The sequence below is a fragment of the Cyprinodon tularosa genome, unplaced genomic scaffold (assembly GCF_016077235.1).
Source record: "Cyprinodon tularosa strain WSP-4 unplaced genomic scaffold, ASM1607723v1 ctg115, whole genome shotgun sequence".
NCBI lineage: Eukaryota > Metazoa > Chordata > Actinopteri > Cyprinodontiformes > Cyprinodontidae > Cyprinodon > Cyprinodon tularosa.
This window is the reverse complement of record NW_024037948.1, coordinates 1,113,079-1,130,553: the sequence shown is the minus strand read 5'-3', so window position 1 is coordinate 1,130,553 and position 17,475 is coordinate 1,113,079. Positions and strand designations below refer to the sequence as shown.

General features: G+C 36.1%; 2 protein-coding genes across 5 annotated transcripts in view; both read right to left on the bottom strand.

Annotated features, from left to right (window-relative positions):
• Window positions 1-447: 447 nt before the first annotated feature.
• Window positions 448-8,914, bottom strand: ndc80 (NDC80 kinetochore complex component). The gene is made up of 17 exons (XM_038305926.1): window positions 8,758-8,914; window positions 8,236-8,328; window positions 7,089-7,172; window positions 6,149-6,272; window positions 5,840-6,006; window positions 5,635-5,737; window positions 5,447-5,521; window positions 5,181-5,274; window positions 4,913-5,013; window positions 4,573-4,717; window positions 4,144-4,349; window positions 3,799-3,948; window positions 3,619-3,708; window positions 3,450-3,542; window positions 3,233-3,363; window positions 1,097-1,199; window positions 448-595 (listed from the first exon to the last, which is right to left on the bottom strand). The coding sequence occupies exons 1-17, from the start codon at window positions 8,763-8,765 to the stop codon at window positions 467-469; spliced, it is 1,896 nt and encodes a 631-aa protein (XP_038161854.1). The 5' UTR covers window positions 8,766-8,914; the 3' UTR covers window positions 448-466.
• A 2,152-nt stretch (window positions 8,915-11,066) lies between these two features.
• The window catches only part of nipbla (NIPBL cohesin loading factor a), a 31,559-nt gene continuing 25,150 nt past the window's right edge, over window positions 11,067-17,475 (bottom strand). For 3 of the 4 annotated variants that reach the window (XM_038305899.1, XM_038305905.1, XM_038305912.1), the window contains 11 exons: window positions 17,275-17,429; window positions 17,048-17,138; window positions 16,140-16,313; window positions 15,854-16,044; window positions 15,634-15,741; window positions 15,042-15,242; window positions 14,719-14,865; window positions 13,744-14,129; window positions 12,812-12,986; window positions 12,420-12,617; window positions 11,972-12,334 (listed from right to left, as the gene is read on the bottom strand). In XM_038305899.1, coding sequence (XP_038161827.1) covers window positions 11,972-12,334; window positions 12,420-12,617; window positions 12,812-12,986; window positions 13,744-14,129; window positions 14,719-14,865; window positions 15,042-15,242; window positions 15,634-15,741; window positions 15,854-16,044; window positions 16,140-16,313; window positions 17,048-17,138; window positions 17,275-17,429 — 2,189 coding nt within the window. Of the gene's footprint in view, window positions 12,335-12,419; window positions 12,618-12,811; window positions 12,987-13,743; window positions 14,130-14,718; window positions 14,866-15,041; window positions 15,243-15,633; window positions 15,742-15,853; window positions 16,045-16,139; window positions 16,314-17,047; window positions 17,139-17,274; window positions 17,430-17,475 lie in introns of all 4 variants that reach the window. The other variant, XM_038305889.1, reaches the window with a different exon arrangement.

Below are 17,475 nucleotides of genomic sequence, written 5' to 3'. Positions count from 1 at the left end.
ACAGAATCCACCAAATAGCGTTTAGTGTTGGGCACCAAATATTTCTTTGTTTACCTGATCAGCTTTTTTACTCTGCAAAAGCTCCAGGCAGGCTTATCAGTTTTAAATTCAATTTAAAAATACTCCATTAATCCCAAAGGGAAATTAAATGTTGCAGTAACTGATGTTATTTTTTGAAACTGGTGTTGATAGCTTTAGGCAGGAAGGATCTTCTGTAGCGGTCTTGCCCCAGATCTGGTGTCATCTACGCAGTTTATGTGGTCAGTCACAGTCATTGCATCAGCAAAACATTTTTACATCAGTCACATTATTTATTAATCATTTTATTTACACAGTTTTTTTTTAGTTAAATCCGTACAGTTAAAAAAATAAATGTCAAAAAAAAAAAGTTTAACAACAACAAGCAAAACACAAAGAAACATTTAACTGATATATCTACATTTTTTTCCCCAATGTTGCATGTTGTTTATATTGAGTTGGCCTTGGACTGGAATTTCTTGAAAATCTCCATCAGCTTCTGAACATCTGCCTCACCCTCTTCGATGGTCTTGGAACAGAGGCGGTGCACTCTGCTGTGCATATCCTCCAGACACTTCTGTTGAAAAATAAGGCACAGAACACACACAGTGAGAGTGGGAAGCCAAACGTAACTTCTTGATCGTGAGACATCTGGAAATAAATCTAGTTTGTTCCAATAAGCAGTTCATCTCTTGATAAAATTGTATTGGAATCACTTACTGTCTACATAATAGTTGTTGCTCCCATATTATAACATTGCTGGAAGCATTCAATGATGAAAATAAAACTTGCTTTTATCCACTAGGGGTGCTAGATGGAAAACTTCCAGGTTTATACTTTCTTTAGAAGGTAAGCCTATTGATATGTTTTGTATATTGACCTAAATATATAATTTTATTTATCCCAATTTAACCTAATTCTTGCATTAAAAGAAGTACACCATTGTTCTAATAACTTGTAAATAACATCCTAAACATTCCTATTCAGGTCAGGTGTATTCATATTTACAACTGATACATGAAATAAAACACAAGGCATTTTTCATAACATATTGTTCTAAAGAAATCAGCAAAGTCACCTCAGTAAGGGACAGGTGGTCTGCAAATGTTGTGAACACTGAAGCCAGGTTATTGGCTACTATTCTCCTCTCTTCACTTGTCTCCTGCAGGACCAGGTGGTACCTGAATAGAAAAAAAAAAAAAAAAAAAAAAGGAAGCAAAGATAAAGTCACAATATATTTTTAATCGATCTTTTGCTGAAGATTGTCTTCTGTACAAAAATATAAAATACAAAAAGTAGTATCATTTAATTATTCTAGAAAGATCTCAAGATTTTATCAAATTAAGCAGGAACGTAGAATGAAAGAAAGGCGAGGCACATTTTCAAACTTCAGATTTTTGTGAAGGAGGAAAAGAAAGGTAAAGTTATGGAATAGATGCAGCAAAAAATAAGGGAAAGCATTTGAATAAAATAAGAATTGAATTTCATTTATTTATTTTTTTAACTCTTCAATATGTTATTCTTATGCACTTGTTTTAAGCTCCACATTTGTGTGACCATTTTTTCTACAATCTTTGTTCTGCTGTAAACAAGAATTTTCCCATTGTAGGACAATAAAGGGATTTTCTATTCTAAATCAAAAGAAATATAAAATGTTTGATTAAAACTGAAAGGGGCAACAAGAATGAAATACAGCAAGAAAGAATGTGAGAATGAGCTGCTTTTTAACAGCTAAGGTCCCAGTGCAATCTAACAAATCTCACCTTAACACTGGTAGTGGTGTGGATGTTCATATTTTCTTTGTATGCCTCACAGAAAACATATTAACTAGGGATGCACAATATAATCGGCCCCCTATCGGTATCGGCCTTAAAACTGAATATCGGACATCGGCCACCCCACCGATATTTAACCCGATATTTGATCAGCTTCTGAGTTTCTAAAGTCTAAAAAAAAAATACTACTTCTTCTTCCTCAAAAACGTTTTTACAGACTTAAAAACTTCTAAAGACGAGGGAAAAAATATTGATACATTAAAATATCACAATATCTTCATATGCTGATAAATTGCCATTTAAAAACACCATATCAATCTCTTTCACTAATGAAATATTGCTATATGTCATCGTTATGCTACAAAATCCCCCGAAAATTCACGAAATTTTGCCATATTTTTATATGTTGATATATTGACGCGGTATCGATCTATTTTACTAACAAAATCTCACAAGAATTTGCAAAATATCACGAGAGTTTGTAACAGAACGATGAAATTTCACAAGATTTTGAAAGTACAATAGATCGATACCGCGTTTCTAAAAATCAATTTGATATCAGCATATGAAAATATATTTGAGTATATTATTTTTCAAAGTGTCAGAAATGGATAACAAAACTGCTATTTCAATGACTACTTATTTTTTTCCAGCTTTAACATCGGTATCAATATCGGTTATCGGCTACATAATCCCAATATCGTGCATCCCTAATATTAACTGCCAGATTTCTTAACACAAAGGACATTTAGTCTTCTAAAGTCCCCAGTAAAGACAAATTATTTAGTACAAACTGTAGGAGCCCATAACTATGTTCAAGGTTTTAATTTAACCAATTTCTCTACAATAACGGTAACTACAACTTTTTAAAAAATTAATTGAATGAAATTTTAAAAACAACATAACTAAACAAGTTTGTTGTTAGGTTTAGTCCATAAGGGTTTCTATAAGGATGTATTTTTTTTTTATCTTGTAAATTAACATCATTGTTAAATATAGTGAAGAACAGCTGGAAACCAATTAGCCTTTAGTTGAGTTAATAACTATACAACAGCAAAACAGAAATAAGTGGATTAATAAGGAAAAGTTCCAAAAAACAATGATGGAATTATTATTAAACTGAATATGAAATGGGTTCTTTCCAAAAAAAAAAAAAAAAGAAAAAAAAAGTTAAAAAACAAACCCCTGGGCTTTGTTTGAAGTTTGAAGACATTTCGCTTCCCATCCAGGAAGCATTTTCAATTCAAAATGTCAGAAATAGCTTTGAGTTTGAGGCTTTATACAGCAGCCCAACAAAGCCCTGTTTTTGTTTAGACAACATGCTAATTGGGTTCTTCCGAAAACCCAAGTGTGAGATCATGTTACAATAAAAGGTGAATTTAAAGCTTTTATCACATTTTACCAATGAAACTGAATGTTTATTCCTAGTAGTTGCTTACTGCTGCTGCGTTGCCTTTAGTTGTTGTACAGCATCGTCGTAACCATAATTTATCTTCTTCTCCAGTAACTTGTAGTGGTTTTCCATGGACTCAATCTCGGCTTCCCACTCCTGCTCCTCCCGGGCCAGCTCCTATATAGACAACCATCCTCTGTCAGGCACTGAATTTAAAAAGCAGTGGTTCATTCTCTGTAAGAATAATCAGGTGTGAGAGCTACCTGCATGTTAGCATCCAGCTGTTCATCAAACTTGCGGATCTGCTCTCTGATCTGCTTTAGATCGTTGGACTTATCCACAATGTTGGAACCGATCTTAAAGAGAAAAGCGCTGATAAATTCCTTACAAAGATGTGTTTGCAAAATTCTAGTGTTAAGAAAATTAAGTTACTTGTTCACCAGACTGCACCAGGCGGAATTTGAGGTTTACTAATCTGCTGTGGGCTTCTTCGACATCACTGATCATCTTTTTCAAAAGTATCTACAACAAGGTACAAAACTGTTTTAGCTCATGTTACACACAGAGGGCAACTAAACTTTCTGAAATAGTATCATTTTTAGCTCAGAGCACCTGGATCTGTAGTTTATGCTGAACTTCGTTGTCGGATCCACATCCAAATGACCTAATTTCAAAATCGTGTCCACAGGCGTTTTCTGCGGACAGAGGAATCAGCTTCAGTTTCCGTGCCAGCTTGTTGTACTCTGCCACCTTCAGATCCATCTGGGAATGAAGGAAATAGCAGAAAGATGAAGGACTCAGTTTAAGTCTAAAGAAAAATGTCTTCTACTTATTTCATCCTAACACATGAGAATAGCTAATTTGTGTAAATCCTTCAAGAAATAGATCAATACAAAACCAATAAACCCTATGAGATCTATATCTGCCTTCCCTCCAGTAGGTATTACATGAACATACCGTCTCCTTCACTTTCGCCACATTGATTTCTTCGTTCCATCTATTTATTTCAGCGTCCTCAAGAGCTTTGCTCAGACTGGTGATTGTCTGCTGCAGCTCCCTCTTCTCTCTGTTGATTCTCTCCACATCAGCTGGAGTATACTTTTGGTTCTGCAGGAGTTGCTGAAGCTCGTTCTTCTCATGTTTCAAAGTCTCAAGGTGACTGACTGAAAAATTGAAGGACGGCCGAATTAATACAAAAAGCAGATCTAGTATCTTCATGCTACTAGAAACATACGTTTTTCTCTTCATAGCAGTAAGCGTTCCTGTTTGACTTCCTGTTTCTGCTATGGATAATACACTTAGCTCTGCTTTACTGTGTTACTTAGAGACTTAATATAGACTTAGATTGCTAACATAAAAAAAAAAAAAAACAGTGTTCATATCTACCAGCAGTCTCGACCTCTTCATTTAGCTCTGAATATTTATTCTCCAGGTTAGCTTTAAAAGACACCAGATTGTTCCGATAACTCTGCAGCTTCTGGAGGTCCTCCTCCCCTTTTGCTTTGTCCATCCTCATCGTCATCAGACGGTCCTGTGGAGGAAGAGGGCCGGGCAGTGACATTAAAGCAGGGATTAAAAACTGCCTGAACTGACAGAATGATGCGCAAAGTTCAGCCATCAAACCATCACATTTTCAGGCAACAAGTCCTTTGTACAGATCATAGACATATTTTTTTATATATTTTTGACACCAGGTTCTTGTTAGCATTGATAAGGTTTCTCCTACTTTTTGAGCCTCCTTTTCCAGAGTTTCCACCTTCTTACTGAGGAATTCGTGTCTCTCCTCTAGTGATTCCTGCAGGGCCTCATCAACGTTGTAAACCTGCTCTGTAAAGAAAAGGTTTTCTGTTATTTTATTTTTTTAATCCCGATATTTATTTATTTTTTATTCAACTCCATTTTAAATCTTTAAAATAATTCTGGCTTTCCCAGCTATCTCACACATAATCTCATATGAGCCCTGACTCTTTAATTTGGAGAGTAGCTGTGCTTACTCAGTTTGGTAGAGAAGGCCTCGTCCTCTTCCTTAAACTCATCCTTGCCATGGATGAACTTGTAATAGGTTTCCGTCACATGGTCAAAGAAAGACTGTAAGATAAAAAATGAATTTGAGGTAATTATCTTTTAAATCAAAGAAGCAACTGAAACAGTTCTGCTAAAAGCACTGATCTAACCTCCAGTGAGAGAAAACAGCTTAGTACATCTTTTAAACAAATCTAGGTGGACTTTTTTGACGTTTTCTCTAGGTGGAAACAGTTACCTTATTGTATTCAGCTCCATCCTCAATATCCTCAGAGTCATCATAGATCTCCTGCTTAGCCAAACTTTGGTTGATCTGCAGCACAGACAATTGTTAGAGGGAAAACCCTGAACAACTTATACCAACACATGTAGATGTTGTGTTTTCTCCTTAAATCACACAGGCCGATCCTATTATTTTCTTCACACCTTGACGGTATCTACGAGCCACATGAGCGCACCCAGGGCCTGAGGCCAGGTGTGTGGAGCTCCAACTGAATACATCGAGCACTTGGAGAGAACAAAGGGATACCTTTGAAAGGAGATGGAGAGAAATGTTTAAAAAAAAAAACATACATATCATCCATGTAGAGAGAGTCCACATAGCACAACAGGTATGAGAGATTAACTTTACCTCAAGAATTTGAACATAGCTGGAACCACCTCTTCCACTTTGACTGATGGCATTTCGAATGTTGGATCAAGCAAGCGGTAAATGAACTCAAACATCTTTACAAACTCCTTGGTGGAGGGAGACTGAAGGGTTTTGGCTGCCACTGGGTAGCCCTGTTCTGTCAGGAACTAGAATAAATAATACATATAAATAAAAAAATCGGATTTAATTAAAACCCAAAGATAGGCTTTAACTGATAATCCAACACTTCCTATAAAAAAAAAAAAAAAAAAAGATATTTTTTTTATACAAACAGTGCAGGCATTTTACCTCATGCAGCTGCCTGATGCATTGCTGAACAAAAGCTTTATCATGGAGTGGTCTGGAATCTTTGATCTTCTCAGCTCCTCCAAACCCCGACACTGAACTGCGAGGCATGCTGGCTCCACTAGTCCTGCAGTAAAAAAAATAAAATAAAAAATAAATAAATCAATATAACATTTTAATAATTCCATATTTTCAGGCCAATCATATCATATGAACGTAAATTGGGCTTATTTGAAAGTGTGCTTATTTACCTACAACACTAACTCCTTTTACCTGACCCAAAACAGATTAGAAAATGAAGGACACTTGAACCTAATGCATAGAAGTGAATAATCATTGATTACTTTACCTAATCTAATAACACTCAATCTGGCTGTTTATTGTCAATATGTTTTATGTCAATAACAGAAGATGTAAAAAGAATTAATATTTTAGTATCATTTAAAAAAGAGGCATATGTGTAAAGAGATAGAAAAATAGTGGTAGAATGGATCCATTATTGGATCCAAACTGATCTGTTTTATCATCCCAACATTGTTTTTATACAAAAACCAGGTAGAGCTGCAAATATGTCATGACTGTCATATCAATATGTGTGATACTTATTTTGAAAAGGACCACTTGGCTTTTAATCATGGTTGATTAATATTTTCAAACATTATAGATGTGCATTCTAAATGCTAATGTAATATTTAACTGGTTGGAAAGTGCCTCACAGTAACAGAGGCTCAAAGAAGACACAAATCACTAAATGCTAAAGGTCACAGAGCGTCAGAAAGCACAGATGAGAAAGAAAGAATAGAAGAAAAAAAAATTTAAATATGAAAACTGAGATCACCATCAAAAGGTTTACCAATTACTAAATTAGTTGACAATTACAATCAGTAGTAGTCATAACAGCTAGCCCTAGTTAGGACTAAGAAATGTTGCTGTATTCACTTACCGGGGACCAAAGAAGCTGGTCCTCTTTTCAGAAGTCACAGATGAAGGTCTCGTCATGCTGAGCTTTCCAAAGGAAGGCTGTTTGCTGCAAAGAAATCCATACACACACACAAATAAATGGAGTTTTATTTTTCCCCATAAAAAAGAAAAAAACAAAGTAGGACACATAAACTAACAAAACATATACAACCTTTAGAAAGACAAAACCAAAGAATTGCTGAGTAACATGCAACAGATTCAACTACAAACTATCAGGATGTACCGATCATCTAAGCAAAGTCACCTTAAATATTTTCCAATCACCTTTTCACTTTGGTGAATGGTGTGATGTGTGAATTGTTATACAAATGGAAGAACAAGTCTCAATTTGTAGATGGCCCAATTGTGCTTCATGCCTCAAGTTTAAAGGTGAAATATAGGGCATATACAAAGATTATCTACATTTATCAAAATTCTGGGCCCAAACATAAACAGCAAAGAGGTATGCAAAGTTTGAAAAGTCAATAAGCAAAGGTGTCTCCGCCGGATGTTTTTTTTCTCAGATGAATTAATACATCTGTGATAATTCCACTATAATTATAATACATCAGGGGAGTGTCAGCTTAGTGGTTAGGGCATAAAACTTGGAATGCTGAGGTTCTGAGTTTGAACCCCACTCCCACAGACTGCCACTCTGGGTCTCTGAGCAAAGACCTTTAACCCCCGATTTCTCCCCGGCGGCCCAACGATGGCAGCCCTCTGCTCCCAAAAGGGATGGGTTAAATGCAGAGGTACATTTATCCAATGTGAAATCAATAAAGTTCAATTAGTTATCATAAAAATAATTGGGTCACGTGCTTCAGGTAAGTTCAGATTATCAGATTATCTAAGGCAAAATGTTGTATAAAATGAAGATCTACAGAATTTATGATAATTCATTTAATAAATAATAATCTCATACTGATAAATGTACCAAGTTTATTTTCCTTTAAATATACCAAGACAATCAGTATCATTGCATTGAAGAGTTATTATTGTGTATTGGGTGGGTGTGGTATGTTCCAAATTGTTAATTACATTTCGGTATACTCGAAAACATGCACCGCGTCATTGTATATCAAAATATATGAGAAAGAAAGAAATTAATAGAAATAGATAATTATAGAAACCTCATAGGCGTTGTATAGACCGTGCTCGTCCTGTTTGTGTCTTGTACTCTCAACGGCATCTCTTGTCCTCTGCCAGCTCGACTCTTTCTTCCACTTGTTACAATCAAGAAAAAAAAGGCATTTAGCATAAACATCTAAACGGCTGCTACATCAAATTCAACACAATGAATTACAAATTATCATCATAATCCACCCAGTGTTACTAGCGTATATGCATAGGCTTGTAAGGCTAACTTACCGAAATATATATATATATATATATATATATATATATATATATATATATATATGTATATCTTTTTGATTTTAACCCAAACTAACTAAATATAACTCAATAATAACAGTGCAAGTTAGCTCCACAAAATATAAAATCGCTAGATACAAACAAAGCCCTAAGCAAACGTCGCGGTTCAAATTTAACGGTCCGTTTACAATAAAACACACTCCGGGCAGAAGAGACTTCATTTCCCCTCCTGCTTTACATGACAGATATTATTATACGAAATAAGAATTTAAACTTACCGATCCATATCCTTAAAAATGTATAACCAGCTGGGTACGAAACAAACCGTTCATCCAACTTAATTCGAAACCCGCCAAAACGATTCAATATACCAACTAGCAATGGCGTCAATTTTGTACGGTAAGCGCCTCGGTCCATGCGGCTTCTTCTTCTCTGCTGTGTATGGCGGTTGAAAAAAACTTAGCTCATTACTGCCACCTTCTGGATCGGAGTATAAATCGAAAGCTATCGTTTTCTTCTTTTAAAAGTGTTTTTAAAATAATATTACAAATATGAAGAAATATTAAACTATTTGACATGATCTAAAGTAACTCAGCTACTCCCAGCTTAAAAATATTATCACATCAAAAGAATGTATGTTCTGCAGTTTCTAATAACCTGTAGGATGTTTCATTATTTAAGGAATATAATTTATTCCTGTATGACCAACTATCATATCACGATATAATCTGGAATTTCATAAAATTAAAAAAATACCCATGCTCTATCAGCTATCTTTGCAGAAATATTTTATACATTTTGATACACTCTGAATATATTTACAGACCTTTTAAATGTCTCTCCCTTTTTTGTAAACCAGATTTAACATGTAAAAAAGACATAAGGTGTAATAAATCATTGCATTATGGATGTGGAGTTCTTCCTGGTATTTTACTAAAAGCTAAAATAACAAGTTATGGAGGATGGTTTTAATGGAAATAGGCCTAATGTCTCACATAGAGTAGATGTCTCAATAAGATGTGCCAATTATAACACAAATTGATAAATAGATTTAAGAAAAAAAATCTTGAAAGAAAAAAAAACATTTGTACTTGGAGCCATAAAGGAACAATTTTAAACGAATCCAAATAAAAAACAAACATAGGATGATATCTCTGATCTTCAAAAAGGCTAAAAGCAATTATGACAAAATAAATATGCAAGATCTGACAAGTCAATGGCCGCAGTGCCACCTTATACTGTCGTGATCATTTACTTTAAACCTTATTACATCAAAAAATTACACGATTAAAGAAAGTTAGAACATATATGGCAATATAATTAATATTGAAGCTTTTTAAGACAGAAATTTAAAATAAAGAGCTATGCAAACATAAGTTTCTTTTAAATAAGATGCTTTCACTTAATTTATCAAGACAAAACTAACTTAACACTATTTAAAGCACTAAACAGATTTCAGGGGAAGAATCGGGTTGGTTTATTTAGACAGGGTTTATAACTTAAGTTTTGTTTTGTAACAGCAAAACTGAAATACCTCAGTCTGTGCTTTATACCATAGAACAAACAGTTAAAGGTATAGTGGAAGGTTTTTGCAAATTTTGAAAAGAACCACCCTATCCACTCAAAAAAAGGCACATGCACAACCCAGTACTTGCTCTGGAGAGGGAACACCTATTGAAGACACGCACGAGAACATTTCTCCTCGTACACCCTCTGTTTAAAAGATGCTGTTTGCATCGCTCATACAAGCTCACTTTCCAAAAAGATGTACAATTTTCCCGCTATGTCTCTCACCACTAGGAGGTGAAAATGTGGACGAGCACGAAGGACCGCCTTATGTAAACATATCACCAGAATGATTGACAATTAGGAGGACCACTTATTTTGATGATGGACTCAGAAAAATAACATCCACTACTACGGTATACATTTAAGAATCAAGAACTGAACATGGAAAATCTGATAATATTAATGCTTTTAAGGCGTAATATTAGGCTTGCATAAACTTCTGGATAGTAATTAGATTTTATTAGAGCTGCAATATTGTTGAAATCATTAATTTAACCCTAAATTTTATATATCCAGTGCTTGCAACATCAGTTGACCTGCAAAATAACTCGACAGCGGACCAATTCCTTCAATCTCCACCTGTAAAATTACCTATGAGGCTGACAGAGAAAATAAATTCTACCCAAAGAGCATCAAGAAAGCTAGTTATTTAAATTTTTATATACGATTTTGAGTTATGAATAATTTTAATGATTCCCCCTTTAGTTACACAAATTATTGCAAGATGAAAATAATTAGAGAATTTTTATTTGATGCATGTATTTCATATTTTATTTAAATTATGCGGTATAGAAATATTTAACAACTTATTTAACTGTGGCAGCTTTGTTCCTCTATACTGGAAAAAAACATAGAATGCTATGTTTGGGTCTATGGACTCAAAACCAATGCTTGGCATTACTAGTAAAAGCTTTCAGTCACATTCCATCCTAATTATCTCAATGCTATTACAACATCCTCATTAAATATTTGCTTTCATTTGTAAAATGAACTCATATTAACACTTTGAGCAGACAAGTGAGAAAGAAGTAGAAAATTTATTGCAGTATTTGTTCCACCAAAAGGGTATGAATCCCTTTCTTCTTATTACTAGGGTGACCTAATACAACAAAATCTAAATTTACAAAATATCTTCCTGCAATAGGCCACATATACTGCATGCGTAGTTCGAAATAGAATAAATTATATTCAGAGGACTCTGCCATTGTACAGCATGGACAAATAAACGTGAACAAAAATAAAAATTCTTATTTTCTTTTTTTACTTTTTCTTCCCAAATATCTAAAAGCTATAAGGAAAAAAAAACCATCAGGGTGCTAGTTGTATAATAAACTCCAAAAAACACTTTGAATAAGAACATCAAAAAGACTAATTCCCAACATTCACTTAAGGTTTTATTCTTTTTTTTTTTTTTACAGCTTTTTTTGTATTCAGAGATATAAACATTTTAGTTTTTTGTCATGTTAAACTATGATACAGTGGGAGTAGAAATGAGCGACTAGAATCTGCTGCACAACAGCGAAAGAGCTCCCACAACAATGTTGACAAAACATTTCCCTCCAGGTCTCTCTTCCGATAGCCTTCTAAGGGATAATCTGGGAGAATTATTCCTTTAATGCCTTCAGGATTCTATCCTCTGAACATGTACACAAGCAAAACATGAGAAGTCCCTCTTATATAAGTCTCCTGTTTTGTGTCGTTTTTTTGCAAGAATAAGTCATGTAAAAGTATGTAGTGTCAAATATTCTTGCCCTCTTGTGTTCTCTTACAAAAATGAGGAGCTAGGTAGGAATCCAGTGAAGTTTGGCTGTGTTGTTGGAGGTGACAGGTTGAGGAGGAGGAGCAGGAGCAGGGAAGGAGAGGGGTTTCAGAAAGTAGAAATGGAACAGGGAAAAAAAAAAACAAAAAAAAAAACAGGAGCCATTAGCTAGCCCCTCCTTCCCGTGCTGCATATAGTGAGCGTAAAGTCTGTACAACTTTGTTGCTCAGTTTGTGGTTGCTGGTCAAGGCAATCTTCTTGTAAATGATGTCCGACTCCTTAATAGTGTCCACCCAAGGCACCAGTTTACGACCGTCCCTTTTCTTGGCCTCTGCCCAGGGTCCCGAGTAAGAGCCTGCCATCCAGTGGATTGTGTATCCATTGGCAGTCTTTTGGGTGACTCGAGCAATCTGAGGTCGGTCCTTGTATTTGGGGCAACAGAGGGCGATCACGTCCATAGCTTCCACCGTTTCGCTCATTCGGCCTGGATCTGAGGAGTCGCCTGCTCGCCTTGACCTTCGAGAGGACTACCAAGAGAAGGAAGTTAAAAAAACGAAGTTAGATTTGACCTAACAGGAAACATTTAATACAAGGTGAATCTATCCGTCTCACCCCTGGGGTCCGTTCATCGCTATCACTATCGTCGTCATCCGTCTCCGGTCCTGCCTGATTGCGCGGACTGGGTCCCGATAACAGCCCAGAGCCTCCCAGTAGGGCGTTTATGGCTTTGTTTCTGATGTTGGCGCTAGCAGAGGCCTCTCCTTCCTCATCCTCTTCATCTGGATCCAGGTGTTCCATCAGAACTTTGAACTGCATGACATGATGGCAATTGTTTAAAGGATCATGGTGACAGAAATGAGCAAGGAAAGTTTTAAGCATTTATCCTAAAATGATTTAAGTTGCAGGTGAGAAGAAGTAAAAATGAAGGAAATGCCAAAGCTCGATTGCTGGAAAAAAAGCTGAATTGTACCAAGAAACATCTCTGCTCTAGTTTTATTACTTACATCCAGGTACTGTTTGACTATCCGCCGTTTCACGTCCTCCGTCAGCGTGGCATTACCCATGTTGTTGAAGATGAAGTCCAGGGTTTGTCTTGGGCTGAAGGTAACGTTGTTTTTCCTGTTCACTGCTTTATCGTACACCTTGGCCGACTCTGTCGGAGAGTACTTCTGAATTTTACTGTTGAGAGAAAGAGAGAGAGCATTTTGTCAGGCGCTTTATGATGGCCTTTTTTTTTTTTTTTGCTTAATTAAATCTAACCATGTGACACTCATTCCATTTCAAGTCTGACGAAAGTGGCCACCTTAACTTTCTAAGATTATTCCAGTAAGAATATTAGGATAAGTCGTATTCATCACCAGCTCTTATTCCTCAGCATAAACGTCTCTAGATATCAGAACTGCTGCAGACATCTGAATATGTTTGTCTAAAACTATCCTATAGTGAAGCTACTTTAATGAATTATGAGTTTTTTTGTTTTGTTTTTTTTTTTTTTTTTTTTACAGGATCAAAACACACACACTTCCATTCATGATGTCCTCACTAAGATCTATAATCAGGTTTGGACATAAAGGACAGTGGAGGTCCAGTTGACCGGCTAAATATGTTCCAGCCATGGAATAAATTACAGCCCAACAAATATTACATTTAAGCACATCTGTCATTATGACACTGCAAATGTGAATTTTCCATTTGATAATGATGCTGCTGATAACTAAAGGCATATTGACTAGTAAAGAGTAACATTCAGAATACTTCAACAAATTAGAGTTTTTAAATTATAACTGGACAACTTGAAATTACCACTTAAGGAGTCACAAGTTGAGATTAAAATAGAATGACAGAAAGGAACTTAAGATTTTTGTGAAGATAAGCAGGCCTAAGAGTCTATAGAAGAAGCTGATCAGTATTATAAGGGTTTGATTACAGATCTTACCCGTCAGAAAACCCATAAAGGTTCTTCAAATGCTGCTTGAGCACCAGCAGAAGCAGGATACCCTGAACCGCATTAGCAAAGTCCAACAGGCCGCTGGGATTATCTGGCAGGAGCCGCATTACTTTGTCCACATCCTCCACATCCAAATCCTCCAAATCAGATTCAGAATCTGAGCCGTCTTCGTTTCCCACAGGTTTTCTCGTCTTCTTTGGCCGATGTACAACATCGTCGTTGTTGTCTTCGTTTTCGTTACCGTCACTGTTGCAGTTTTCCTCTTCGTCGCTTCTGGAAGAATCGCAGTTCATCTTCTCCTCATCCTCACCGTCGGATGTGTTTTTCCACACCTTTACTTTCTTTTCCTTACGTCTCGGCTCCTTTAGTAGAAGCTGATGGGGAAAAACCAACATCATGTCAGTAAATTATTCCTCTGAAAAAAAGATAAATTATTTTTTTTTCAAAGTTCTGTTGAATGCCTGCAATATAATTATTAATTAAAGACAAACTTTTACATTGACATGCATCCTGCAGGGTTCGGGTTCCTAGAATTATTATGTCTACCATATTGTTTTTCTCCCAATCATTTATCCAGCTTTTATTCACTTCAGGGTTTTTTTTTTAAAGAACAAAGTTAATAATGAATGCATTATATATGCATATATTACTTTGCGGGAAGACTTTAAATGTGGAACCTGAAAAACCTGAAAACGCAAAGTTGATCGGAAAGAGTACAGAAAGGAAGGGAAGGTCATAGGATTACAGGATAAAAGGAAGAATATGTAAAAAGTACAGAAGGAAGTAGAGAACAAGAAAGAAAGAAAATAAAGAAAGAAGTATGGAAATAAAAGGATAGTAAATGATGAAAGAAAGGAGTTCAGACGTACAAGTGTTTTTCAAAGCATTTCTCAATTGCTTTATCCAAACTAAAAAAACATTTAAATCAAATTCCATATTTAAGCCCTGATCCTGTCCATTTACCTCTTTAAAGGTTTGCAACAAGTTGCTGCCTGAAACAGACAGGGTGATGTCTATGTGGTGCATGATGAAGAGAGGCTCCTCTTGGCTCTGGTATGGGAAACAAGCCAAGTTGTCTGCGATGAACAGCAGCATATTTACTTCAGTCTTCTGCAAAAATCACACAAAAAAAAACAAGAAAGCAGTATAAGCTGTTAGAATTTCAATGACAGATATTTTCTATAGCAATTTTATTATAAAAAAAATTACTTTGTATGATTACAAATTATTTGTGATTTAATATAGTTTTCAGAAAGAATTTATTAGAGGTATGCAGGTTGACTCACAGCGCTATCATCAAAGAGGTTCAGTAATGAGATGAGGAAAGCTCTCCGGTGCTGCCGGTTCCCCCGGATCATCGTATAGAGGTGGGAGCAGAGAGCAGAGTGGGTCTCATCCTGTCTGAAGCCTCGAACAATAGATTTACGAGATAAATTGATGGCCTGCTGCAGACTGTATGACATCTTCATCCCGGCGACCGCCTTCATCTTTAAGAGAAAAGGGTTAAGAATAAGCAGAAAGTTCAAGCAGACATTTTTTTCTTGTTTTTAAGTCAACAAAACATGGCTGGATTGTTTTCATTTTGGTACCTCAAAGAAAATCATCAAACATTTTACATTTTTTTGTTTTGGAAAACTAGAAACAATCATTATAATTATCAAGAGATTAGAAGCTTGTTTTTATTGAAGAACAACATATTAGAAAACAAAAATAATTTCCAAATATCAATTTAGTAGTCAAATTACAGATTTTATTGAAGGGCGTCGATGGTTACTAAATAAAATGGTCACCTGTATGGTCAATATGTTTTGATTATTAGGGGGAAATAAAAAATCACTCCTTTTTCAGTTGGTTTGTATTCATCTACTAGCAGCTTACATGGATAAATCCCGTGTATTTCTTGTCGATCTCCACCAGCTGCTGGTCAGCTTTGTTTCTCATGCTAGGCTCTGGGTCTGTTCCCATTGCAATGAGGTAGGGTACACACTGCAGAGAACAGGTGGACATAAGAGTGTTGGTTAACAGCTTCTGATGAAGGCAAGTGTCAAAAGAAAAAGGTTTGTGATCGCTTTAGATCTTGTTTGGGAAACCCTCTTACCTGTACAGGATGAATGAGACCCTGGTTGAGCGTAAGAGCGATGACGTTTAGAGCAAAGTGCCGCACACTGGACTCTGTGTGAAAGAAAGCCTCCAACACCTGTTTTAGGTACAGCTGCATAATGGAGCTGCTCATCCCTGATGATATGTCTCCCATCTCTTTCAGATCCTCCTGTTTGGAGAGTTTCTTCCCTAAAAGAAACAGACATCAAAAACATAATTTAAGATACTGGCACAGGCAAGCACCCTTTTTCCCCCCCCCTCAAAGAATAAGATGCTACACTTACATTCTCGGTCTGCTTCCTGCATTCGTGAGTCCTCTTCTTGCAGGTACGTCTGGAGGTTTTTGAGAACCTGGATTTTGAGATTGATGGAAGAGGCGCTGTCAGCCAGGATACCATTGTACAAGGATTTCACCTCAGGCACAAACATCTGGCTTGGATGCATGATGACAAGGAAACCTGCAAGAGAAGAACAGAAATTGGACATACAGTAAGGATCAAAAACACTGACTACACATTACTTGCACCCTTTAGCTAAAGCTTTGGCTTGAGGGCGATTACAAAGAACCAAAACCTTCACATATTACAAAAGTATCAGTCAAGGAAAAGGAAAATGGAGGGATTTAATTTCCCAGTATTACAGGGAACCCTAATATACACCCTAATCAACAACAGACTGACTTCTTCATTTCTGGAACAGCCTAGTCAGTAACATTCCTTTTGTTAGCAAACAAGATGAAACGCCGCTTCCAAAACAAAGGATTCATTTAAAGGTGTGAATATTTATCCAACCAGGTTATTCCAGCAGTTTCCCACTAAATTAGTTACAGTTTGGGATGAGTCGTAAAAGTCTGTGTAAACATTTAAAGCCAATAACATCTTTTAGAAATCTGTTTCTAGCAAACAACTTGGTGGACAGAGAAATTTGGCTGTTAATGACCGATTCAGAAAGATAATGAACAAAATGAATATTTTCAGTCATAATAAAATAAATATATTTTAGACTAAACTCATATCTTAAGATGATTGTATTAATTAATAAATTTTTTTGCAATCATGTCCATAATGACACTCCCATTTAAGTTTGTTCAACATTTGAAGCTATTTAGGAAGTTAATCCTGGGAAAACTGAGCAGCTGGAAAAGTAAAAAATACCTCTGAACAGCACAGAGACAGAAAGACAGAAACCTTACCTAAGCCAATGATGGCTTTGGTCTTGACCACCTCATCATCATGTTTGGTGAAGTACAGCAGGAGCTCCAGGACCTTTTCCTTGATAATAACCTGCAGACGACAAAGAACAAATTTAAATATCAGATATTTAATCAGAAGCTTCTTGGTCTACCAAATACCAATTGGAATCAAAGCTCCAACTGATTACTTTGTCCGTCTTAAAATAAAAGTGCAGCTGTTGTCCCACCTTGTTGGGGCCTTTAAACTCTTCCTGATCAAAATCAAAATGTCGACCCAAAGCACCCACAGTGAAGAGCGATCGCAGCAGAAAAGGCTTGTTTGCTACTAATGTGGTGCTGTTGGGATCCTCTTGATGCTGAATCTTGAATTTGTTAAGAGCACCTGTGGACAAAAAACAAATGGCATCAAAAATAAAACCCCCCAATTC

What these genes read in the sequence shown, in the direction of transcription:
- ndc80 (XM_038305926.1), bottom strand. An exon ending in GCTATGTTCAAATTCTTGAG is followed by an intron (nt 5,738 to 5,839) that starts GTAAAGTTAATC and finishes CTCCTTTCAAAG; the next exon opens with GTATCCCTTTGTTCTCTCCA. An exon ending in TGGAAAAGGAGGCTCAAAAA is followed by an intron (nt 4,718 to 4,912) that starts GTAGGAGAAACC and finishes CTTCCTCCACAG; the next exon opens with GACCGTCTGATGACGATGAG.